The sequence below is a fragment of the Syngnathus scovelli genome, chromosome 12, assembly GCF_024217435.2.
Source record: "Syngnathus scovelli strain Florida chromosome 12, RoL_Ssco_1.2, whole genome shotgun sequence".
Taxonomy (NCBI): Eukaryota; Metazoa; Chordata; class Actinopteri; order Syngnathiformes; family Syngnathidae; genus Syngnathus; species Syngnathus scovelli.
Genome location: NC_090858.1, coordinates 128,119 through 151,626, shown reverse-complemented (window position 1 = coordinate 151,626; position 23,508 = coordinate 128,119). Strand labels below are relative to the sequence as shown.

The window sequence follows — 23,508 nt, the reverse complement described above, 5'->3', positions numbered from 1 at the left end:
TTGACCGTGACACAACCTTTGCAGTTAACAGCGCTGCTGGCTGGCCGGCTGGCTGCACTTGGTTGCTTTCTAATTTCATTCAACTGTTACATGGAACAAACAGGACTAGATTTTTACATACAGAACAGTCAATGTCCCGCGCTTGCACTTTTTGGAATGACTTTTTCAATCAAGCTACCCCAACTTTTGTTTTCAACTGCATTTTGCAATATCAATATTTTTTGATGCTGCTGAGTGAAAATGATTTCAACATGCATTTGATGTCGTTGGGTAAAGCAGAAACTGATAGTTTTTGTTAATCCCGTGCCATTTTCTATGCTGATTTAAACAAACACTTGAATATTATTTTTCCAAAGAATAACCGTTATCCTCTCAACCACTGTAAAAAAATGTTCATAATTATCATGATGCATATCATTATAATGGATGGATCATTATCTGAACGGAAAAGAATGAGTTGAACTAAAATCGCAGGCGGCGCAGTGTATTTTTTGGGGGGGCAAACCTTATTTAACAGTTGAACAGCTTTTTACGCCGTGTCATTTTCTATGCCGATTTCAACAAACAATTGAATATTCATTTTTTTTCAACCACTTTCAAGCACCATGTAAAAAATGTTCATAATTATCATGATGCAGGTCATTCTAATGGATGGGTCATTATCTGAAGGGAAAAGAACGAGTTTAATTCAAATCGTCGGCGTCGTGTATGTGTTTTTTGTGGGGCAAACTTTATTTAACAGAAGCGTAGCAAACAAAATGACGCCTTACGTCAGCACATACGTCATACGTCACGCCGTCGCCATCCAAACACCACGGGGGAGTATACGTGAAGTGAATGGGCTGCGAGCCTGCTGCCGTCTTTTTCCGCGTTCATCACCGACTGCTCGTATAATTCTTTTCTCAAAATGGCCGGTTGTGTTACAGCGTGCAGTTAGTAGTGCGTAGTCGCTCGTGTACGTTTGAAGCATGCTCCTCTTTCAGCTACCAGAGGATGTTTTGTATCACATACTATCTTATCTGGACTGCCAAACACTGAGTCGTCTCTCTCAGGTTTCTAAAGTCATTTGGCACATTGTAAGCCGTGATGTGGTGTGGAAGAAGATCGCCAAAGGCTTGTTAAATACTGGAATTACTCGATACTGGACCGACATGTAAGCTAAGTCACGCGAGCGTGCTGTGTAGTATTTCACTTAGCATTAGCACAAGCTTGCTACCCGAGCGAGCGAGCGAGCGGCTGTGTCAAGTACGTACTCTTTCTCTGCACTTGCTAAGTACACACTCAGCTACTTTGAAGGCATGCACTCTGGGGTCGTGTGAGGCGGCGGGAGCTTGCTCCCTCGCTCCCTCCCTCCGTCCACCATGGTGGGCAGCTTCCATCCCGTTGTTCTGCCTCATAAGCCTCTTCATGCTCCCTGAATCAAGTATAATCACTTTGCAGCCTGCAGGTTGATCTGCTGGCTGGCCCACAGTGAAGGGGAGTGAAAGTAGTCATCGTTTGTATTTGGGTTTTCAAATCCATAGTTTGTGACACAAGTCCTGGAATTTGTCTGACACGTACCCTGCGAGTTCTGATGAAAGCCCCTCTCCAACCCGTGTCAAAATTGAGAATCCGCCTGAAATGTGGACACTGTTTTTTGTTGGTTTCAATTGCCAGTACAGTGAACTATCCATACGCGACATGAGAAGGAGAAATGAAACTACTCAGATAGTGTGTTCATCATGCTGAAGCTCTCCAATCATTAGCCAAAGCATCAGCAGGCAGCCCCCACCTCTGTCTCTGTTTAGTACGCTGCCTCACAGTTGAGAGGTTTGATTCCTGCTCGGGCGTTCCTCTGTGGAGTTTGCGTGCGTGGAGTTTGCGTGCGTGGGTTTCCTTCGGGTACTCCGCTTTCCTCCCGCATTCCAAAGACATGCGCGCTAGGCCGATTGAGCGCTCCAAATTGCCCGTAGGTGCGAGTGTGTGTGTGTGTGTGTGTGTGTGTGTGTGTGTGTGTGTGTGTGCGCGCGCGTGTGTGTGCGTGTGCGTTCCCTGCGTTGGGCTGGCCACCAGTTGAGGGTGTCCCACGCCTCCCGCCCCAATTCAGCGTGCCCTGAGGAGAAGCGCTTCACCAAAGGGATGGATAGATGAATTTGAATGACACTGTCACTTATATGTTCCGTGATGATCCACAATAATCTGCCGCAGCTATCCTCATATCCTGCTTAAGGAGCGAGTGAAGATTGCTCAAAACTGGTGCCATGGAGTGTGTAAAAGGACTGCGCCTTTGAAATGGCAACCAAAGTATGGAATCGTTTTTACCCAATGTTGATGTTAAACAATGAACATTAGAACGTAGAGCTTCTGCATTTGGATACATGTCTTTTCATTTTGAAGATACAGATTGTTATGCATTTGGAAGTGGGAGACCAATCGCTGATCACCGTGGCCACGTCTTCTCATTTGCAAAAGGAGATGAACGGTGTTACTTGACTAACTTTCCGTTGAAATATTCCCATAGATTGTTGCCGTGGTTGCAGCTGGATGGAGACACACTATTTTTGTCTCAAGCTGGCGAAATTCACGCCTACCCTCTGCGCCAAGACTGCAAGAAGATTTGGCGTAAGCCAATCAAAATCTACTCTGGCCACCGGGCAGACGTCTGCAGATTTGTTCTCACGGACACGCACCTCATCAGTGGTGGAAGGTAGCGGCGTGGCGTGGCATGAAATATGTATTCCTTCACCTCGCCTCATCATAACTCCTTTTTTGTCTATTTCAGTGATGGCAAGATTGTGGTCCACAGTAGAAGAAGTGAGAGCCCAAGGAAGTTATTTGGTCATAATCAGGAAGTCAACTGCATTGACTCCAAAAACCAACTCATCATCAGTGGATCTAGAGATCAAACAACCAAGGTCACCATTCAGTTTCTTCTTTGTTATTATGCAGTAATTGTCATTAAGGTTTCACCATGGATGATCCATTCCAAAGTTTGCCTGTGACTTGACTTCCTTCCTTGTGTAGATCTGGACATTGGCCTCCAGCTGCCCCCGAGACATCATTCCCCTGTATGACAGAGTCTGGTCCGTTGCAATTAACCCGACCCTAAGGTAAGAACAATTTGCTCCGGAAAAGGGTGTTTGTGATCATCTGCAGACTGTATTGCGCACGTAGGCAGGCAGCCAGGCAGGCAGCCAGGCAGGCAGCCACGCAGGCAGCCACGCAGGCAGCCACGCAGGCAGGCAGGCAGCCACGCAGGCAGACAGGCTGGCTGGCTGGCAGGCAGGCAGGCAGGCTGGCTGGCTGCCTGCCTGGCTGGCTGGCTGGCTTCCTCCTCCTCCCACTTGCTTAATCCCTGTGTTTATTTTTCCGACGTATATGAACTGAAGCTTTGTCAGCGTGGCTTTCTTGTAGCCGAGTTGACTTATCAAGGCAGGTGTGTGTGTGATGGTCTCCCGCCCGCCCGCCCGCCCGCATCTCTTAAACCCCGATGCGCCTTCGCAATCCCTTTTCCACTAATTAGTATTAGACGAGGCTCTGCTGCTGCTGCTGCTGCTGCTGCTGCTTTATTGCTTTTTTGTTTGAATTGAACTATATACCGACAAAATATCGATAACGCGATATTGAGCCATGCCATATGCAGCTGGCAAAAACATGCAATTGTTTGCTTTGTCTCAATTTAACACAATGGGAAATGTGCATCACCATCCATCCATGCATCGCTCCATCCATCCATCCATGCATCGCTCCATCCATCCATCCATGCATCGCTCCATCCATCCATCCATGCATCGCTCCATCCATCCATCCATCCATCCATCCATCCATCCATCCATGCATCGCTCCATCCATCCATCCATGCATCGCTCCATCCATCCATCCATCCATCCATCCATCCATCCATCCATCCATCCATCCATCCATCCATCCATCCATCCATCCATCCATCCATCCATCCATCCATCCATCCATCCATCCATCCATCCATGCATCGCTCCATCCATCCATCCATCCATCCATCCATCCATCCATCCATCCATCCATCCATCCATCCATCCATCCATCCATCCATCCATCCATCCATCCATCCATGCATCGCTCCATCCATCCATCCATCCATCCATCCATCCATCCATCCATCCATCCATCCATCCATCCATCCATCCATCCATCCATCCATCCATCCATCCATCCATCCATCCATCCATCCATCCATCCATCCATCCATCCATCCATCCATGCATCGCTCCATCCATCCATCCATCCATCCATCCATCCATCCATCCATCCATCCATCCATCCATCCATCCATCCATCCATCCATCCATCCATCCATCCATCCATCCATCCATCCATCCATCCATCCATCCATCCATCCATCCATCCATCCATCCATCCATCCATCCATCCATCCATCCATCCATCCATCCGATAGTAAACATGGGGTGTGAGATGCTTGTTTCCAAAAGAAAGCAAGAGCCAGGGAAAATTGCTCAACATAAGCACATTGACCATTTGCGACACTTCTTGTTCCGCGAGTGTAGCGCTGGCTGTTTTCTTGATCTCGTCAGAGCATCTGAGGGCCCAATTTGCAAATTGGATATTGCGCATGCAGATTCATCAGCGACTCACACCCAACGGGAGAGCCATTATTTGTTAGTTTGCCTTTGATGGTGTAGTCGCCGAAATCCAATTAGGTCTGCCCCCCCCCCACACACACACATACACACACGCACACACACGCACACACACACACACACACGCACACACACACGCACACACACACACACACACACACACACACACACACACACACACACACACATTCCTGCCAAACAAGGCGCTGGCCCGATTTTGAGTTTGTGTGGCTGCCTTTGCTGTGGGGTGGGATGCATGCATGCAACACTGACCATTAGTGTAGGAAAAAAAAGAAAAGGGGGCCTGGCCTGGGCAGGAGCCAGTGAAGGGAGAAGCTACCCTGAAGAGACTTGGAAACAGGGAGGGGAGGGGAGTGGAGGGGATTGTTTTGTCTCGAATTCCTCAAGCACAACTACAAAGATCTCGCAGGGGCCAAAAGCGCTTTTGAACATTTTAAAAGAAGAAAATGATTGTTGGATAAACCGTCAGCTATTTGCCACTTTCTCACCGCCGCCGGCCGGGGGGGGGATGACCTTTGGCATTTGCTATCAAAGTACAGGCTGACGCCACAGCAGCCACCCAGCCAGCCAGCCAGCCAGCCAGCCAGCCAGCCAGCCAGCCAGCCAGCCAGCCAGCCAGCCAGCCAGCCAGCCAGCCAGCCAGCCAGCCAGCCAGCCAGCCAGCCAGCCAGCCACCAGCAGCACCAGCAGCCCCACACACTCCAATTTCACCCCCACCGCTCTGCCCCCCACTCAAAGCCTGAAATTCACGTCTTTCTCATTGCCGGCCGTCCATCCCTGCGGTTCAGGAGTCAAGAATTCAATTAGTTCAAAAAAAGAGGAAGAAGAAAAGAGAGAGGCCGCAACAATGCCATAAGGGGCCAGCCACAATGTGCGTTCGTTCCCACAGGCTAAAAGCAAGATGCACACGGCAGGAGGGGAGAATAATCACGGCTCACGCTGAAGCCCCTCATTACACGCACACACACACACACTCACCTTAAATTACTTCAACGCATGCATGAAGAGAGACACACTTGATTGAGCATTCTCACAGATAGCTAGCGCAGAGACGGACGGCCAAGCACCGACAAAATAAGACCGTTCTAGTATGTTTGCAAAGTGGAATTTCCATGACATCCTCAACACTTGGGTTTGTTTCAAGGCGGCTATTCTCGTCAGGATTGGTTCAAGGTGTTGGCCAGACGTTAGTCTTGACAATTTGTTTGAGGAACCTCGAAGGAACCCTGACGCCACGGCGGACTTTCCTGCCTTCGTTTGAAACGTCGAAGCCGCTTGAGGAATGTCTTGCTGACCTTCTACACAAACACGAGGCAAAAGGCCCACTGGGGGGGGTGGTGACGCTTGACCGCCGTGTGCATGCAAACGTGCCCGTGCGGGAGTGACAAGTGCAATGTGGATGTGCGTGGGCACTCTGAGAAAGTTGCCCAACCCTTGTATTAAAACAAAAAAAAGGTCTTCTTATGACAATGTGAAATAGTAATATGCTTAGTCATGTATGTTTAGGTCCTCATGCCAAGTTAACTTAAGTATGTTTGCAAATGTTGCAGTGACAAAATCATTCCAAATAAGAAAAAAAAACAACAAAACAAAACCACAGGTGATGCAAAAATGGAGCAAATACAAAAGATACAGGAGGCTTGCTAATGTTCTGGATCGGATCAAGGCCTGATTTTCACAGCTTTTCATTCTTTAACACAACAATTTTGCCCCGATGTGCATATGTATGCCATTTCATATTTGACTAAATAGTGTGTGTGTTTGGAAGGACATAAAGTGTTGAGGGTTTGTGCATATGTTTGTTGGCTGCGTGTCCAACAGTCGGGGGTTACTTGCAGCCATTGTCTCCCCCTGTGCATCATACCTAACCCTTTCAGCTGCGACATATTTACAAAGCAGATAAAAGCACAAAGTGGCTGGCGGCCAGCCAGCCAGCCGGGGTCAAGCGCAACAAATGAGCAAGCGACGGAGGTGATTGGACTTGCGAGAGTGGAAAGACAAAGTTGAAGCGCCCCACATGCAAATATTTGATATGTCAGAGGTGAGTCATAATTTGGTCCAAGGCAAGTGTCTCGTTTGGGATGAGCTGACCCAAACGCCACGCCAGTGGAGATTGTGAAGGGATGGGGGACACATATTGCGTGGACACCTGCCTGGCCTGACCCCTTAGCAGCTGGAATATCAGCAAGCTCTGATCAGGCAGGCCTGTTGGCGGCTGAGTTTTGGGCACACATGTTAAAGTGGGCTGCCATCACCCATTGAGGGGTGACTAATAGAGAGTAATAGGATCCAGATAGTGATTGTGACCATAACCCTATTGTATCTTATGTCAGCAGGGTCAGAGGTCAGCCGCCCTGCTTACCGCTCCAGGCAGGCCTCACCCCACCCACCCACCCACCCAACCAGCCAGCCAAACCCAACCAGCCAAAACCAGCCATCCACCCACCCATCCACCCACCCAACCAGCCAACCAACCAGCCACCCCTTTGGGCACTAAATGAGTTTAGCCAACACTAATTACCTAGCAGGGCTTCGCCATGTCGCCTAACGGGCTTGACAGCTGCCGCCCGCCATCTTCTTCTTGGGCCCTGTCTCTCAGACGCTGAGTGAGATTGTTTGTTTGCTTTTTTTCTCTCTTTTTTTTTTTTTTTTTTTTTTTTTTTTTCCCCCTCAAATGCTCCGCCCAGGTCTGCTGCTACTAAGGCTTTCTTTCTTTCTTTCTTTCTTTCTTTCTTTCTTTCTTTCTTTCTTTCTTTCTTTCTTTCTTTCTTTCTTTCTTTCGTTCTTTCGTTCTTTCGTTCTTTCGTTCTTTCTTTCGTTCTTTCTTTCCATGATGAAATGTTAACGTGGGGTTGTCATATTGAAAAAGTGTGTCTTTCTCTCTGTGTGTGCAGCTCCTTTGTAACGGGTACAGCTTGTTGCAAGAACCTCTCCCCTCTTCGCATCTGGGACGTTGAACGGTAAAGTAATGGCGCAGACAGCCGACACGAGTGGAATCTAACACACGACAAACATCAGCCCTCAGAACCTATGACAACAGCCAATACGTATTTGTGTTAGAAAAAGCCCAACTCTGTGGTCTTATTGGCAATTCCCTTTGTTTTGAGTCCACGTTAACTTGATGACTTGAAGTTGTCGCGCTGTTTCAATTCCTGCGTGTGTGTGAAAGGCACGCCTTAAAACGTATCCATCCGTGTAAATCCCAGCTTTACCCGCTCAGATTAAAGCAGACAACGCGAGAAACAATATACCGAGGGCTCGAAATAGGAGAAGGAAGAAAATGTTTAGCAGAACGTTGCTAAAGAATAACAGACAGACAGACAGAGACAGACAGAGACAGACAGAGACAGACAGAGACAGACAGAGACAGACAGACAGACAGACAGACAGACAGACAGACAGACAGACAGACAGACAGACAGACAGACAGACAGACAGACAGACAGACAGACAGACAGACAGACAGACAGACAGACAGACAGAAAGAAAGAAAGAAAGAAAGAAAGAAAGGTGGTCACAAAAACAACCTGATTACTTCCAAAAACAACTTGATGACTTCCTTCCGACCTCGGTCCTTTCTTTTTTGAAATTGCTCATCCTTCATCAGCAATGTGGACAATGAAAGAACCTGGGAGCCGCAAGCGTCATTGGTGGGTGCACCGATTGCATTCCTGATGTTTGGACCTGAGAGGTGCAGGCTAGATTGGGCGGACATGAAACCAGTTGGGAAAGCCCCTCTGTTTGTTTTAGTGAGTCAAAACCTCGGCAGGCAGCCAGGCAGAGCAGGGCAAAGCAGAGCAGAGCAGAGCAGGGCAAAGCAGAGCAGAGCAGGGCAAAGCAGAGCAGAGCAGGGCCGAGCCGCCATTCTCTACTTGTCAGACAGCTTTTGACTTGTTGTATGGCCGTGGCTCCCCACGCTTCTCTGCCTCAGCCTTAACGTAGCCTCCGAGCACACGCAGACAGTGCTTTTAATGACACAGCAGCAGCAGCAGCAGCAGCAGCAGATAATGCCCTTAGCATTTTTCCCTTTGACAATTCATTAATGATTTCTCCTTTCACAAGCTGTGTGTGGCCCTTAATAGCGCTCTGGCTCCTGCAGTGAGAGTGGACAGGCTTAAATGGGGACAGAGAGCCCCTCGTGACAATCGCACTCTGTGACTACACACACACGCACACACGCTCCTATTCCCACTTTTAGGAGCCACTTTACAAAGTGCTTCTTCATTTTTTTGCTCATTTCCCCTCTAACGAAGGAATGTCTAAGTTTAGCAGAGGCATTGCGATGAATTCATTATTTTGGGATCAATAACACGTCGCAAGCCAAAATACACTGCCACGTGTGCTTAATCCTCGTAACTAATAGATTCATTGGTGTCGTGTAAAATTGGGTGAATAACACACGGTTATGGTTGCTTTGATTGATGGTTATGTGGATTGACTCTTCTACTATGCTTGGCTCGTAGTTTTGGTGTTCGTGAGGCTCAATAGTAGCAGCATTAGAAAGACAGCAATAACAACAAGGTATAGGGCCTGTGCCCAAGCATCAACTGCTCAAGCCCTAATAGTTAGCACCTCCGTGTTTATTGATGCAAAAGCACTGGTTCCTAGTTAGGTGGACAAAGAACAAACATGGGCGCCACCGCTTTATCCACCGATTTTCAACCTGCCTGCCTGCCTGCCTGCCTGCCTGCCTGCCATTTCTTTAGCTAATCTTCCAATTTTACAGTGAAATAAACACTTGACATTTCGGGCAACGTGAGCCACCGCGAAGGCTCCCCTTCCCATCCCATCCCATCCCATCCCATCCCCTCCCCATCCCTCCCCTCCCCTCCCCTCCCCTCCCCTCCCCTCCCCTCCCCTCCCCTCCCCTCCCCTCCCCTCCCCTCCCCTCCCCTCCCCTCCACTGCAAGCTCCACCCCAACAGCTCATATTGGTCTACATCAACAACAGTACTTTGCAATGGCCGTAAGGCGGGGGTCGGGGAGCCCCTGCCGAGCATAGCGTTTGAAATGCTGCGGGGGTTGTTGTTTATAGAAGAAAAAAAAGCAACCGCAAAACCCGCATCACAAATGGCACACTGGTGGCTACTTCTCCAGTTGTGTGCGGTAGCAGCAGCAATAAAGTTTTGTCATTGACAGAGTTTGAATACGTCGTCTGTCTGTAGTTAAGGTCTTGGATAAGAAGTCATTATTTGACATGTTGGTCATTCTTTGGCTTACTGCTTGTTTTTTTGGCGCCGTGCTAAACTGCTTGCTTTTTGTGTTCAGGAGAAAATGAGGGGTCAGTACCCCACGGGCTCCAAATGAGGGACTCCCCATTGGCTAAGACTTTGTCACCAGAGCTGGGCAGTGAGAAAGCTCTGGGCCAATAAGGCGCCCTACCGAGAAGGTCCTGGTCCAATAAGGTGGCCCCCTGGGGGTCAAGCCCAGGGATTACCACACAGAGCTGGCCTCTGGATTGAGCTTCACAGAGGAGGGGAAGGGGCGAGGTGGGGAGCGCTGCTTGGTCAGTCACCAAGGCTAGCAGACCTCTTTAAATGGTTGCTATGGGCCAGGTATCAAATGTGTGAAAGTCTCTCTCACACACACACTGACAGTCACGGTCACGCAGGGTATTAAATGGCAACAAAGAGACAGTTAGAATGCAATAATACGCACTGCTGAGTGCAGGTTATTCTCCAATAATCAAGAGACCTGCACCCAGCGAGCCAGCAAGCCAGCTCTACAGAGCTGTGATCACAAGAGCATGCTGCTGCTGAGCATGCTGCTGCTGAGCATGCTGCTGCTGCTGCTGCTGCTGCTGCTGCTGCTGCTGCTGCTGCTGCTGCTGCTGCTGCTGCTGCTGCTGCTGCTGCTGCTGCTGCTGCTGCTGCTGCTGCTGCTGCTGCTGCTGCTGCTGCACTCGCTCACACGCAGGCAGGTCACGCCACAGCAGCCTAGAAAAACACACATCAGGAGTTGCCCTTACTTACGTGTACTTTGTGTCCCATCTGCGTTCACTATGCAACACGTGACTTTAGGCTCCCATCGAGCTCTGGCTAATTCCGCGCAACATCAAGATGATTGGTGAAGATGCTCTTAATTGGCTTCACGTGTAACGTGCTTGCCTATCGGTCCGTATGCTACGCACCACAGTGATGCGATGTCTGCTTTTCATTGTTTTATTCTTTTTTCTGTAAGCACTGTGGATTTTGATTTGACAAACAGAGGGCTGGCCATTGGCGTTCTCCGTTTCGCCAATTAGCATCTTTAGCTTTCCAGCCTCACCGCGGTCGCATTTGAGACGCGGCTCATCATTCCTACTCGGGCGAATCCAACCAGACCGCTCTCCTCCTCCGTTGCTTGTCTCCAGGTCCGAGTGTACGGGCAGTCTGGGTTCAGAGTTCCGTCGAGGGGCCGGTGTGTTGGATATGCTGTTCGAGAGCCCTTTTCACCTCTTCACCTGTGGCTACGACACATTTATTCGACTCTGGGATCTTCGCCTAAGTCGGCGGTGAGTGGAAAGTGTTGAAAGTGCTGCATTTCGACGTTTCCCGTCTTTTTGCTCATTTCAAGTTGTGATGAAAACCCTTGTTCTGGAAGTCGAGTCAATGAATCGGGGGGCCGCTCGGGACGGCAGTGGTTTCTCTGCCGCTCGCTCAATTTTGGGCTAATGGGCTTCACTGGAGTCAATCTAATATGATCTGATTGGCCAATCACTCAGGGGATTTACAAAAGGGTAGGGCTGGCTGGGCTGGGCTGTACATTTCAAGAGGGGCGACCTCTTTCCGTATCAATAATGAATCGAGTCCACCTTAAGCGGCATCCCGAGCGGGCGAGTGAGCGAGCGGCTCCCGAGCGGCTCCCGAGCCGCTCCCGAGCGGCTCCCGAGCGGCTCCCGACGGCTCGGAGCTTCAGGTCGGCTGCAAATTTCAACAAAGGTGACATTTCAAAGGATTTGATCCACAGTGCAGTGTGAAGATATAGTTAGTATGCCCCGTCATCATGAATGGTGTTTACGAGAAAAAACAAAAGCCTATTTTGATTTCCTTTCCACCATTTGGAATCCTCTCCGAAGAGAGTAAAGTGAGTCCGCAGCGGGTTTTGCTCGCTGAGTAGCAGATGATAGCGAATTATGAACTAATTGAGAGTGCAATGAATTATACATTGGCCCACCGTGTTTATTGATCAAAGTCTAAATTCAACCGCACACACTACATCTATCTAGCTCTCTGTCGATCTATGTATGCAGGTGCCACATGTTCTATTCCTGTCCACTGTGATTTATCACACTGTGTGCTTGCGTGCATGGCTGTCGAGCACTTGGTGTTTCTTAATCTCTTATTGATGAGGCCGTGTGCACTAATGGAGGATCAATTCCTACTGATGAACAAAAGCCTGCTTATTTATCTTTTGTGAATCTGAGACGGCAATCAGTTTGGCTCCAAAACGGCTTCAAAGGGAAACATTGCTTGTATGCAAATAGTCGGCGGGTCTTGTGCCTGCCAACCAGCGGCCAGTGAAAGCGAGTAAACGGTGTCGGCCGTAAGAAGGTCCAGCCGAGCACGTTCTGCTCGGCTGGACCTTTTTCAAGCGACGGCTGAGCGAATCTGAACGAAATGCACCGTTTATTTGTCGCGTTAGCTAACAGCATTATGAATAAAGTACTTCACTTGAATGTAAGCAAGCAGTTTTTTGTTGTTTTTTTTCTCTCTCTCTCAATTCAATGCATCTCAATGTGGCTCTTGTTACCAACAGGAAGAACGTCATGGAGTGGGAGGAACCCCACGACAGCGCCTTCTACTGCATGCAAACGGACGGAAATCACATGATAGCCAGCGGGTCCTCCTACTATGGCGTCGTTCGACTCTGGGACAAAAGGCAAACTCGATGCTTACAGGTGTTGTTACGTTTAGTATGTCATAGTCAGCCATGATCTCATGTGTTGGTTTAAAATGTTCTTTTTGATTCACTGTATCTGAATATTTTCAATTTAAAATGAAAACCATATCATTAAAAAAAGGATTTGTTTCAAATGTTATTTTTGATGAACCACATTGTAATATTTTGAATTTAAAATCAAACATAAGAACCATATCGTTAAAAAAAAAAAAGTTCTTCTTCTTTTTTTTTTTTTTTTCCCCCCAACTTACCGGTCGGTATCCAGGTCCATGTAGTATAGTACGGAAGTCCAAATGTTGGTATTGTGACAGCATAAAAGAATCATTTGAAAGCATTCTCATGAAACGGTTGCTTTTTCAGTTTTTCCAGTTGAGCTCGGACCTTGTGAGCAGCCCAGTGTACTGCCTGCGTTTCAGCAGCTCTCACCTCTATGCAGCCCTGGCAACTGCACTCCACTCATTAGACTTCAGACACAACGTCATCACCATCAGATGACACCAAATAAAGCGTCCACTTTAAACTTCATATGTCTTCTTGCTTTGCATATCTTTTCTACTGCCTTTTTAGCACAATCCCTCACCTTGGTCGCGTTTGTTCTCTTCCCGTCAGTCACGGTGGAAGCAATTTGGGGATGAAACGGCCAAGGCGACGTGGTGATTCAAACTCGGCAGCCAGCTCTCGGAGGGAAGCGTCGGCACGTACGGATACGACATGGAAAGTTTCTGAACGGACAGAGCAATCGAAAAGTCAGCTGTTGCCCATAAGAGGCATGCATGCGTGCTGCAGCCCGCTGGAAGAAGGTTCATCCGTTAGCCCCGGGGGGCAAAGGACCGCGACGCGCCCGTCAAATGCAAACGCTGGCTGGCTGGCGCAGCCTGCTTGGGAGTGAGGAAAACAGCTCAAACGTTTCTTTGTGAATGCATCAGAGGCCTTTGAAGAGGCGAAGGCGCCGCACGATCCTCTTGACAAAGTCATGGACGTACATTTGACCCAAGCGCCTCAGATCACACACTGTGGGGGATTTGCATGTTTGATCCCCCAAATCCACACATATATATATATATATATATATATATATATATATATATATATATATATATATATATATATATATATATATATATATATATATATATATATATATATATATATATATATATATATATATATATATATATATGTGTAGTGCACCTGGAGGTTGACACTACAAAGGCTGCTTTGGTGGCCAAAGGTCAAGTACAACTGAATTGCTGCTTTCTGAATTGCACCAAATTCAAATCGACTGTACGTAGCGTGGACAATTGGATCGCTCGGCATTTGAGATTCCTATCAAATCAATGGCTCAACTAAAACTTGTGATCCCCTGCAACGTACATGGAGCTGGTCTGGGGCCACACGTCGAGAGAGACACAGTCCAGTCCAGTCCAGTCCAGTCCAGTGCCTGCTCCTTTGAGATGGGACAACTCGATGTATTTGGCCGTTGGAGATTTCGAACCTTTTTTTTTTGGGGGGGAAGTTGTCAAGCTGCTTTTCCCCCTACTTACCTTGAGAGAAACTCATTCCAGTCTGCCAAATCCGTGTTTATACTGTACTGTAGTCATATGGCCATCTAGTGGTCTCGAGGTAAAGTACATGCATGCGGTTGCTTTAGCTGACCTTGATCTGAAAAATCTTCCAAAAACAATGTGTATATCAGCAAATTTGTCTCACTTATTCTGCTCTCTCGCCGCAACCAATGATGTACTGTATTTTTGTAATTTTCTCGAGTCAAAAAAGAAAGTGCATTCATATGTAACTGGTCAGTCTCAACATTGGTGTGATTGTTTCCTATCACACAACTTCGTTACTTGTGCCAAACTAGCCCAATGAAATCTGGGTTTACCGTTGAAGTTTTGTGTTGTTTCTGTTTGTTGTGCAATTTGCAAAATTGATGGTAGCATTTTAAAAAAGCGCAGACAGTAGTAAGAGACGTAAGCCTGTCAGGCCTTCATTCATGCAGTACTGCAGGTCTGCCTAACTGCAGGTCTGCCTAACTGAATGAATGTGCCTAACCATCCATATTATATCGAATGTAAATCTGTGTCGTAGCTGAGCCAAAACTATGGTTTCAGAGTTTTCGTATTATTTACAGTGCAGTGTGCACACGCAACCCCCATGGATAAACTCTAGTCCTAGCTTCCACTTCACCTGTCAGTCATTCCTGGGTCCCTGGTGCTCAGGAGACCAAATGCCTGTCAGACCTCCAACAGCCCCTCAAAGAATGAAACCCCCCCCATCCAGCCCTCCCTCCCTCCCCTACTTCACCTCAATCCTTGTCAGAGCCGCCAAACAAAACTAAAGTCACATTCTAGAGAGTGGTCGGGGCTCCTGCTTTGCAGATCAGTCAGCGGACGCATGATTGTCGCTCACAGGGTTGGGCCCTTAATCCTATTGTTTCTCCGACAGGATTACTCTGTGCGCTCCCTCTCTCCCTGTGGCAGTGTGTGAGAGAAAGGCTAGATTAAGGGGATTAGCATGTATCCTCCTGACTTGTCAAACTGGGATGTAAGGAACCATTGACTTTCTTGGGATTCTGAATGAGGAGGTGCCTAAAAAAAAGAGGTCATGAAAAGCGGCAAACAAACAAAAATTCCTCAAAGGACAATGTGATTTGTTTTCTTTTGTTCCCTTCAACTGGGCTGAAAAGTTCAAAAGACAAGTCATGAAGCGAGAGCCTCAAAAGACGGGAGGGGGGGGGGGGGGGAAACGGAAGCAGAAAGAGGGTCAAGCACAGCGTTACCTTATATTTACAACATGGGTTGCTTTCAAAAACCCTAAATCATAGCTCAGGATTGGCCCTTAATAGAAACTGTGAGCTTTTATCAAGTACACCTGAGTTGCACTTCCTTGAACGTTCTAAGCTGACATTTTTTTGACCACAGTCACGATGACATGAAACAGTGTATATCACAAATGGAGTATTTGCCTTTGAAACCACGTTACAGTTGGTTCATGCAGTCAGTGTATACTACACTAGTAATTTGGCTCCATCTGGTGGTGGTACTGAGAATGACAGACTGACTGCGTTCAATAACCCAAGTCAATAAGGACGCTAATATTTTGTTTTTGAAAAGCCGGAAGAAGCACCGCACTTCAGGAGCGACAACAGTGTGATGAAAGGCCAAATGAATTGGAATATTTGCTTCATAATTATTTTCACCTGTTTTTTTACTTGGGCACTTTTTGCTCCTCCGTAGCCACGAGGCAGCGAAGCGACCGTATTTTAAAGCAATTTCTCCATCCACTCCCTTTCGTAAATGGACTTGATTCTCTGTACTGTAGCTCATTTTGTGAGCTGTGTTGAAAAAGAAACGGGTATTCTCTTGCCTAGTGACTGGTGAGGTAAGCATCAAGGGAACCTATTGTATTTTTTCTATCAACGACCAATGGTTGCGCGTTCTTCCTGCTTCGACCAATCGTAGACAGGTGAGGCAACTCCACTGTTGAAGTTTGCCACAACGTGTTGAAGTTTGCCACAACGTGTTTTGTTTTGGGCAGCAGTCGCAGCAGCAGCAGCAGCAGCAGTAGCAGCAGCAGCAGTAGCAACATTAGCGGCTGTAGCAACAGCAGCCGCCGCAGCGGCAGCCGCAGCCTGCCACTTTCGCAGATGTCCCCCCCCCCCCCCCCCCTCCAGCCCAAAATGTAACATTTTAGCAGCATTTCGACCATTACGAGAGCTCAGATCAAAGAACTCCACAGCAATGGGGATGTTTGAGTACACCGTTGGACAAGAAAGTTTAGCGACCGAGGCCACAGTGGCGGAGGTAACATTGAAAGCTTAATGCTAACGTTAGCCTTAACTTTATGGAAGCCTTCGTTGACCGGTAGCCAAGAAGCAGCTAGTTTCCTATGCCATATCATTTGTCGTACTCTTTGCTTCTTCAACGACAAATCTGATGACTGCTTCTTTGTATGGATATCAGTGGAGTTTAGTCGACGACAGCTTGTCAGTTATACGAGATCGATAGCACGTTCCCGGTCGGCCGCGTCCAAGTCCAACAATAAACAACTCCAACTTATCTCATTGATTAACCTTTTTTATTTCTGCTACCGTGAATTAAATCGCAGTGCAAATCCTTTTGAGAGGAACCAAATTGATTTTTCATGTTACAGCTCCCTTCTGCATCGATGGCTACTCATTCTAATGTGTTTGAGTCGTTGGTGCGTTTTCAGTGTTAAGCAAAACCTGGCCAAAACAATCATGTGCATTAGTCGAGTGATGAAGTTCAGACTTTTAAAACGCACCTAACTTATATTCCATTGACAATTCAATTCCTCCAATATGTAATCACTTCTAGCCATCAAGTATGGACGCTCTCTTTTTGCACATGAACTCTTCGAGACCCTAACAGCATTTTTATTTTCACTCCAGAAGTCAATACAATGGTTTGAAGAGTAGGAAAAGGTCTTTCCAAAGTGGTGAAAATGTCTATCAAAGTGTGACCAAATCCCTGCGTACCAACATGAAAAGTGCCTTTTGCATCTACAGGAGAGTTTGGTGTGCACGGGTTTGAACAACCAGAGCTATACCTGTGACTCTGGCCACTGCTGCGGAGAAACACAGTGCTGCAGCTACTACTACGAGCTGTGGTGTGAGTTACTCGCCTGGCACCCTGCAAAGTTTCACGTCGGATTCTTTCCAACGAAATTTGATGGGGGAGGTTTCGGAATCGTGATGTTTTTCGAATGAATTCTTGAATCGTACAACAGAATGCTATTCTTGGAAGATGGATACTTTGACTTTATGATCTGCCGCTGTGGGATTGGAACGCCAGGAGCTTTTCTGTCCTGGCACAGCAAGCAGCACGCTTTCTTTTTTGGCTTGCAGACCAGGGTGAGCATAGCAGATCTCACCCAATGGGAAGTTTGTAGGCCACTGTGACATACAGACGACGTAGCGCTCGCAACACCGACGAGAGGCTGCGCACAATATATCTCGCTGCTCTTCAAGTTGGCCGCGTATCACGTTTCCTTCGACGCGTCAGGCGCATAGTTCATTTATTTTTGTTTGATCGCAGACACTCAGCAGCAACAGCGCTTTGCCACCGCCGTCCGTCGAAAGGCGCAAGCAAGCAAGCCCGACATAGCTTGGTTGCTGCCGCTGACAAATCGCTCCACTCCATTGAAGAGCGGGAGTGGGCAGGCCATATATGGCTTGATATATATATATATATATATATATATATATATATATATATATATATATATATATATATATATATATATATATATATATATATATATATATATATACATACACATACACATACACATACACATACACACACACACACACACACACACACACACAATGACTATGATATGAGAGCAACTGTTGTTCTTCAGATTGTTTGTGTGCATGCTCCAGGGTTCTGGTTGGTGTGGACTCTGATTGGCATTCTGACCTGCTGCTGTTTGTGTCAGCACTGGCGCTCCAAACAGCGCTTCCAACAGCAGCGTCGGCAGAACGAGATCAACCTCATTGCCTACAGAGAAGCTCACAACAACTCTCAGGTTCCTCTCTACCTCAGTAAGGAAGACTTTGGAAGTCTTGCTCTGCGCATTGCACACATGGCAGGCACCTGATATCATTTTGGCAGCAGTTGGCAGTCGAATCACGATTTGTTGTCATTTGTCAGGATTCCTACCCTCTTCTCTGTTGCCCGCCTATGATGAGGCGGTTGAGCGGCCAGCGACTCCCCCTCCTCCTTACACACCTGTCCCGGCAACACCTCTGCCGCCGCCAGCAGCAGACGCACTTGAAGAACCTTGCCGCCACGCGGCCACGAGCCTCCCAAGCCATGCGGCTTGCCCCGGCGTACCAGAGACCCTGCTGCCCCACTCTCAAAGCACCAGCAAGGATTTGATGCAGGGCAGGTACCGGCGCTTCACAGGGGACTCTGGCATCGAAGTCTTTGACGGCCAGGAGCTGTGGGATCCGCTGGGGGGCTTTTTGCCAAGAGAAGAGGCGGATGACGGAAGGGGACAAACAGAGGAAGCCTGCGTCGGCCGCGCTTCCCCGGGATGCCGGCACGTCGACGGTCCCGATGGCCTGAGCCAGCGAGACACAAACGGACACGCCGCAGATCCACAGTGTCATGGGTAAACAATCGAGTATGGATACCTTGTGAAGTTGTTTTACAAAAAGTTTGCTTTCAGGGTGAGTCGTCGATTGTAGCCTTTTGTCGGTACGCTCGCGTTGCGCATCTATGCTGAGATATTTTTCAGGCATGGTACGCGCTTTGCCGCAGGTTCTACATTTGCCGTGAGCCATTGCATCACACTTCAATGGGAGTGTTAGGGTTAGGGTTAGGGTTGTGTTGTAAAAATGTCATTGGGTTTTATTTTCATATAAATGAGTATCACGTGATTGAGAATGATATCACGTGTTAACTAAAAAATGCAAGCTTTTTCATTTTCCTGATCAAAAAAAAACAACGAAACCCTGGCCAGCTTCACTTGTGTGTCGCTTTAGGTTTAACTGCATAAAGTTGCCGTGGCTTCCAAGCTCGACGATACTTTTTATGCTTTGCCTCGTTTGTACCAACAGAGTTGACTGATATGATGCGTGTACTTTTGGGCTATGTAGCGCTTGCTCCGCTCCGCTCCGCTCCGCCCCTCCCCTCCCCTCCCCTCCCCTCCCCTCCAAAACTCCATTTGAACAATGACACAAACCCCACTAAAAAAATCCCAACCGGAGCTCCGTACCACTAGCGGGCGGTAATGTACCCGAACTATGCCAACCACCATTAAACAGCGAGAGAGCCGAATATAGCAACATTTCGGAGCGAACAGGCGTCGGAGACAGCCACCCATGTGATTTTGCCTCGTTTTTCTTCTGCCGGTCCGATGTGTCAGGTCGCTGAAGCCTATAATGATGACTTGGAGCAGAAGGAGGTTCCGAGGTACCTTTTTAAAGCTTCATTGCACAAATGACCAAACTCGAGTTTTACGCACAACCTCGCACATGTACAAATATGACAAGGTTCTCTACATGTATGCGTAAGCCGACATTAGTGAAACAAGGTCACGAAGCATCGCTTTTATGAAGCTAGAAACTGGTGGGGCTCTTATTTATTGCGATTCTGAAACCGATTTCTCAACTATACTTGGCTTTTCCCGTCTAGAATCAAATTAGCGTCGCTGAGTTTAGGTAGCAAAGTGTCACAAAAGGTCACAAGCTAAAATCATTTCGCATAAGATAACATTTCCGATGCCACAAAGATCGCTTTGGTTAGTTCGCCTTTATATTTTTCCCCCCGTTAGTTAGTTAGTTAGTTAGTTAGTTAGTTAGTTAGTTAGTTAGCTAGCTAGCTAGCTAGTTGTGTTCATGATGGCTAACTAACATCCTGTGTTTTTCATTGAAACAAAATGAGTCCCAATCCAAGACATGTTTTTACTGTGGTAAAAAAAAAAAAATCCTTTCATGTAATTTCTCAAATGTCCTCATGAAAACGTTGGAATTGATGTCATCGATTCTGAACTTTCTCATGATAATTGCTTGATCTGCTGCTAGTGTGTCGAAGAAATGTGTCAAATGCAAGGAGGCGATTGCCGTGGTGGCCATCAGAGCAGGGGACCGATACTGCAGGTAAGATGCACACATCACTTAGACAGACATTTCCCAAAGAATTCCAATATTTACTTAGCAACAACACTATGCAACATAGGTAGTTGTATGTGCATTTTTTGAAAAAGTCAGCTACAATTCCAATGCCACTGCGCGTTTTCATGCATTGAGTGGAAACATTGGTCGAAAGCACTTGGAAAACTGAAAAGATGATTGGCTGGCTGGCTGGTGGCTGAGATTTGCTTTCAGAAGTTGCGCAATCCAACGTTGCCATCGAATCCTTTGGTGTTGAGACGCACGCATCTCTTGGGAAGCCCTACTGAGTTCATACTGACCACCTGTTTTGATGTTCTACACCCCCCAGTCGCTTATTGCAATTTCATTTGTTCTTTTTAGGGACTGTTTTGAACAGTACTTCCGTCATAAATTCAGGGCCATACTGGGCAAAAACAGAGTGATTTCCCCTGGAGAAAAGGTATGGTGCTTTGGACTAAGCAACACTCGCACCCCCTTTGCGCCGCAATTGTCGTACGTACGTACGTACGTACGTACGTCGGTCGGTCCATTACGCACAAGCCAGTGCGCACCATTGATTTAACATTCAAGTTAGTGCCCACAAAGCAGGTGGCCGCCGGTACTTTCTGTTCACAGCAACTCCTCTGCTCATGGCTTTTCTACTTGTAGGTACTGCTGGCGGTATCTGGAGGCCCTTCTTCTTCTTCAATGCTCAGACAAGTCCAAGAGGTCTATCACTTTGAATTGTCGTGCAGTTTTTGTCATGCTGATCTAAAAGTCATGATTTGACTCACATGTAAGCAAGCTTTCTCTCCCCACTTCCAGGGTTTGAGTCAAAATGCTCACAAGAAGTTGAGATTCATTCCAGGCATCGTCTACGTTGACGGTAAGTACGTCATATCAAAGACGGTCCGGCTCGCTTGCCGAAATCGGACTGGATTGCGTTTGCTTTCAGACGGCGGTGTTTTCAATCGCTCTGTGGAGGAGAGACGGCAAACGGTGGCAAAGATTCAAGATATTTTTCAAGCCACGGGATTCCCCTTCCACGTGGTGCCTCTAGAACAGGTGGCTTTTTTCATCACTCGGTCAGATTGAGCGAAATACGAGGGCAAAATCGTTTCAGGCTGGCTGATGGTACCAAAATGAAAGCGAAAGATGGCTTAGCATAGTCTTTTTATGAATGTAGGCGGAAATGATTTCGAAATACACGTGAGGATCATTTGGTGCGCTTCTCCGCTCGCTCGTAGGTTCTCGAGCTTCCCAGTTCACTTCTAGCCGCGGCCTGGTCTTCCTCGGCGCAACGAGCGACTTCCGACACAGCGTGTGCCGATAACGTCATTGGTGATGCTAGCTCCAACTGTTTGACGGCAGAGCCGCCGCGTGAACCTTCTTCCCCTTACGTCGACCAAACTCACTTACTGCAGCAGCTTATTGACGCTCCCAAGACGCTGACGGCCAAAGAAGAGCTACTCGGCGTGTTAAGGTATTTCTCTTTGATCCGTAAGCGTTTGGATTCATCGCTTTTGACGTCAAACATCCAAATCTAATTTGAAGTGGAGGACGTCTGACAAAAATGTGGCATGATGCAGAGCCAAAATGTGGCATGATGCAGAGCCGAAATGTGGCATGATGCAGAGCCGAAATGTGGCATGATGCGGAACCGAAATGTGGCATGATGCGGAGCCACAATGTGGCATGATGCAGAGCCAAAATGTGGCATGATGCAGAGCCAAAATGTGGCATGATGCGGAACCAAAATGTGGCATGATGCAGAGCCAAAATGTGGCATGATGCGGAACCAAAATGTGGCATGATGCAGAGCCAAAATGTGGCATGATGTGAAACCAAAATGTGACATGATGCAGAACCCCCCCCCTCTCTCTTATTATCTCTCATTCTGCTGTGTTTTTCACAGACAGCATCTTTTAGTGCACACAGCTCGTTGCGAAGGCTACACTAAATTGATGTTTGGAGACAACTGCACCCGACTGGCGGTGAAACTTATAAGTAGCATATCTTTGGGCAGAGGAGCACAGCTTGCTCAGGATACGGTAAGTGTATTTTCTTTCTTTCTTTCTTTCTTTCTTTCTTTCTTTCTTTCTTTCTTTCTTTCTTTCTTTCTTTCTTTCTTTCTTTCTTTTCTTCCGAAAAAGAAAGTGTGACAAATTGCTGCGTGTGTGTGTGTGTGTGTGTGTGTTTGAACAGAGTTTCTCAGACTCTCGCTATGGCAACGTGATGTCATTGAAGCCAATGAGGGACTACTCGGCCAAAGAAATAGCCTACTATAACCACATCTTCCGTGTCCCTTCTGTTTTCACACCCAACCTGCACACAAAGGCAAGATCAATCCATCTGGACTCAAGCCTCACATGATAAACGTCGAAAGTCAAAAGTGCAATCTTTCAACAGAGTGGCGAGAAGGCCAGCATCCAGCGTCTGACTGAGAGCTTTGTCAATAAACTGCAAGTTGATTTCCCATCGACAGTCAGCACTATATACAGGTGACGAGGCCGTTGGCTCAATCCTTCACAGCAGTGGCCCAAAACGTGCGTTTGACTCGCAAATGTTGCTCCCTTGCGAAGGACCGGGGAAAAGCTGCAAACAACTTGGAAGAGTGCCTCCTCTGCCGCCGACCCTTGCCGCAGATGTTTGCTCTGCGCGTGTTCCCTGGATACTACCATAGGTACAAGTTGGAAGTCGGGTGACAATGACACCGTTTCAATCTGCAATCGATCTAGTTCAAATCCTAAATTAGCCTTTGGCATTTGGTAGAAAACGCTTCGGCCTTCCGGTCCACTCGAATCTCTGAATGCCTCTCCCAGACCAAATGTGTCGCTGACGCAGGTACTGTCCAATTTCAAGTTTTACGCAATGGAGTCCTCCGACGTCTTTGCGTTGAAATGGCTTGCTTCCAGAATGGACACGCCAAGGAGAAGCTTGCCGTCCGTCTGTGGAAGAGAGAGGCTGCTGTTCCGTTGCCAGGTACATTTCCCACACTCTTGACGTCGTCGGCCCATGCGCCCAACCTGACGCTGTGAGGTTGCCGTTTGATTTGTAGTCACAGGGTTCCAGACGCAACGGATATCAGAGGCCTGCTGTGTTACAGTTGTCGGTTGACCGTCAAAGAGATGGTGAGTTGACACGCAGATTGTAGGGTGAAGAAGGCCTTTGGCTTAGTACGTAGAATGTGGCGACGGCAGCCAGCAACAGCGTTCCCCCCCTGCTTTTCAGTCTTCGCTGGATCGTCTACCTCGATACATCTTGTCAGAGGCTCAGACGAGGCAAAGGAGGTAAGCGCTCGCTTTGTATTTCCACCGAGGGAAATCTGAAAACAATACGCGGGCTACTCTTTTGTTCTTTAGGTCTC

General features: G+C 47.6%; 3 protein-coding genes across 7 annotated transcripts; all 3 read left to right on the top strand.

Moving 5' to 3' along the window:
- Positions 1-783: 783 nt before the first annotated feature.
- On the top strand, positions 784-14,406 carry fbxw4 (F-box and WD repeat domain containing 4). 5 transcript variants are annotated; one of them, XM_049735490.2, is made up of 10 exons: positions 785-1,153; positions 2,188-2,283; positions 2,501-2,686; positions 2,762-2,894; positions 3,004-3,089; positions 6,974-7,138; positions 7,532-7,597; positions 10,989-11,129; positions 12,374-12,515; positions 12,878-14,406. In XM_049735490.2, the coding sequence occupies exons 1-10, from the start codon at positions 969-971 to the stop codon at positions 13,010-13,012; spliced, it is 1,335 nt and encodes a 444-aa protein (XP_049591447.1). In that variant the 5' UTR covers positions 785-968; the 3' UTR covers positions 13,013-14,406. The 5 variants fall into 5 exon arrangements, with proteins under 5 accessions (XP_049591448.1, XP_049591447.1, XP_049591446.1 ...); XM_049735489.2 differs by having other exon boundaries at positions 6,971-7,138; XM_049735491.2 differs by lacking the exon at positions 2,188-2,283 and having other exon boundaries at positions 784-1,153; positions 6,971-7,138.
- A 1,631-nt stretch (positions 14,407-16,037) lies between these two features.
- On the top strand, positions 16,038-18,849 carry wbp1la (WW domain binding protein 1-like a). Its single transcript, XM_049736057.2, has 4 exons — positions 16,038-16,320; positions 17,046-17,148; positions 17,925-18,086; positions 18,196-18,849. The coding sequence occupies exons 1-4, from the start codon at positions 16,258-16,260 to the stop codon at positions 18,660-18,662; spliced, it is 795 nt and encodes a 264-aa protein (XP_049592014.1). The 5' UTR covers positions 16,038-16,257; the 3' UTR covers positions 18,663-18,849.
- Positions 18,850-19,229: 380 nt separating this feature from the next.
- ctu2 (cytosolic thiouridylase subunit 2 homolog (S. pombe)) lies at positions 19,230-23,435 on the top strand. Its single transcript, XM_049736038.2, has 15 exons — positions 19,230-19,461; positions 20,073-20,147; positions 20,523-20,601; positions 20,811-20,870; positions 20,967-21,027; positions 21,097-21,206; positions 21,389-21,624; positions 22,057-22,192; positions 22,347-22,478; positions 22,551-22,642; positions 22,724-22,824; positions 22,914-22,985; positions 23,057-23,123; positions 23,200-23,272; positions 23,373-23,435. Exons 1-15 carry the CDS (start codon positions 19,406-19,408, stop codon positions 23,433-23,435), a joined length of 1,413 nt encoding a protein of 470 aa, XP_049591995.2. The 5' UTR covers positions 19,230-19,405.
- Positions 23,436-23,508: the final 73 nt, after the last annotated feature.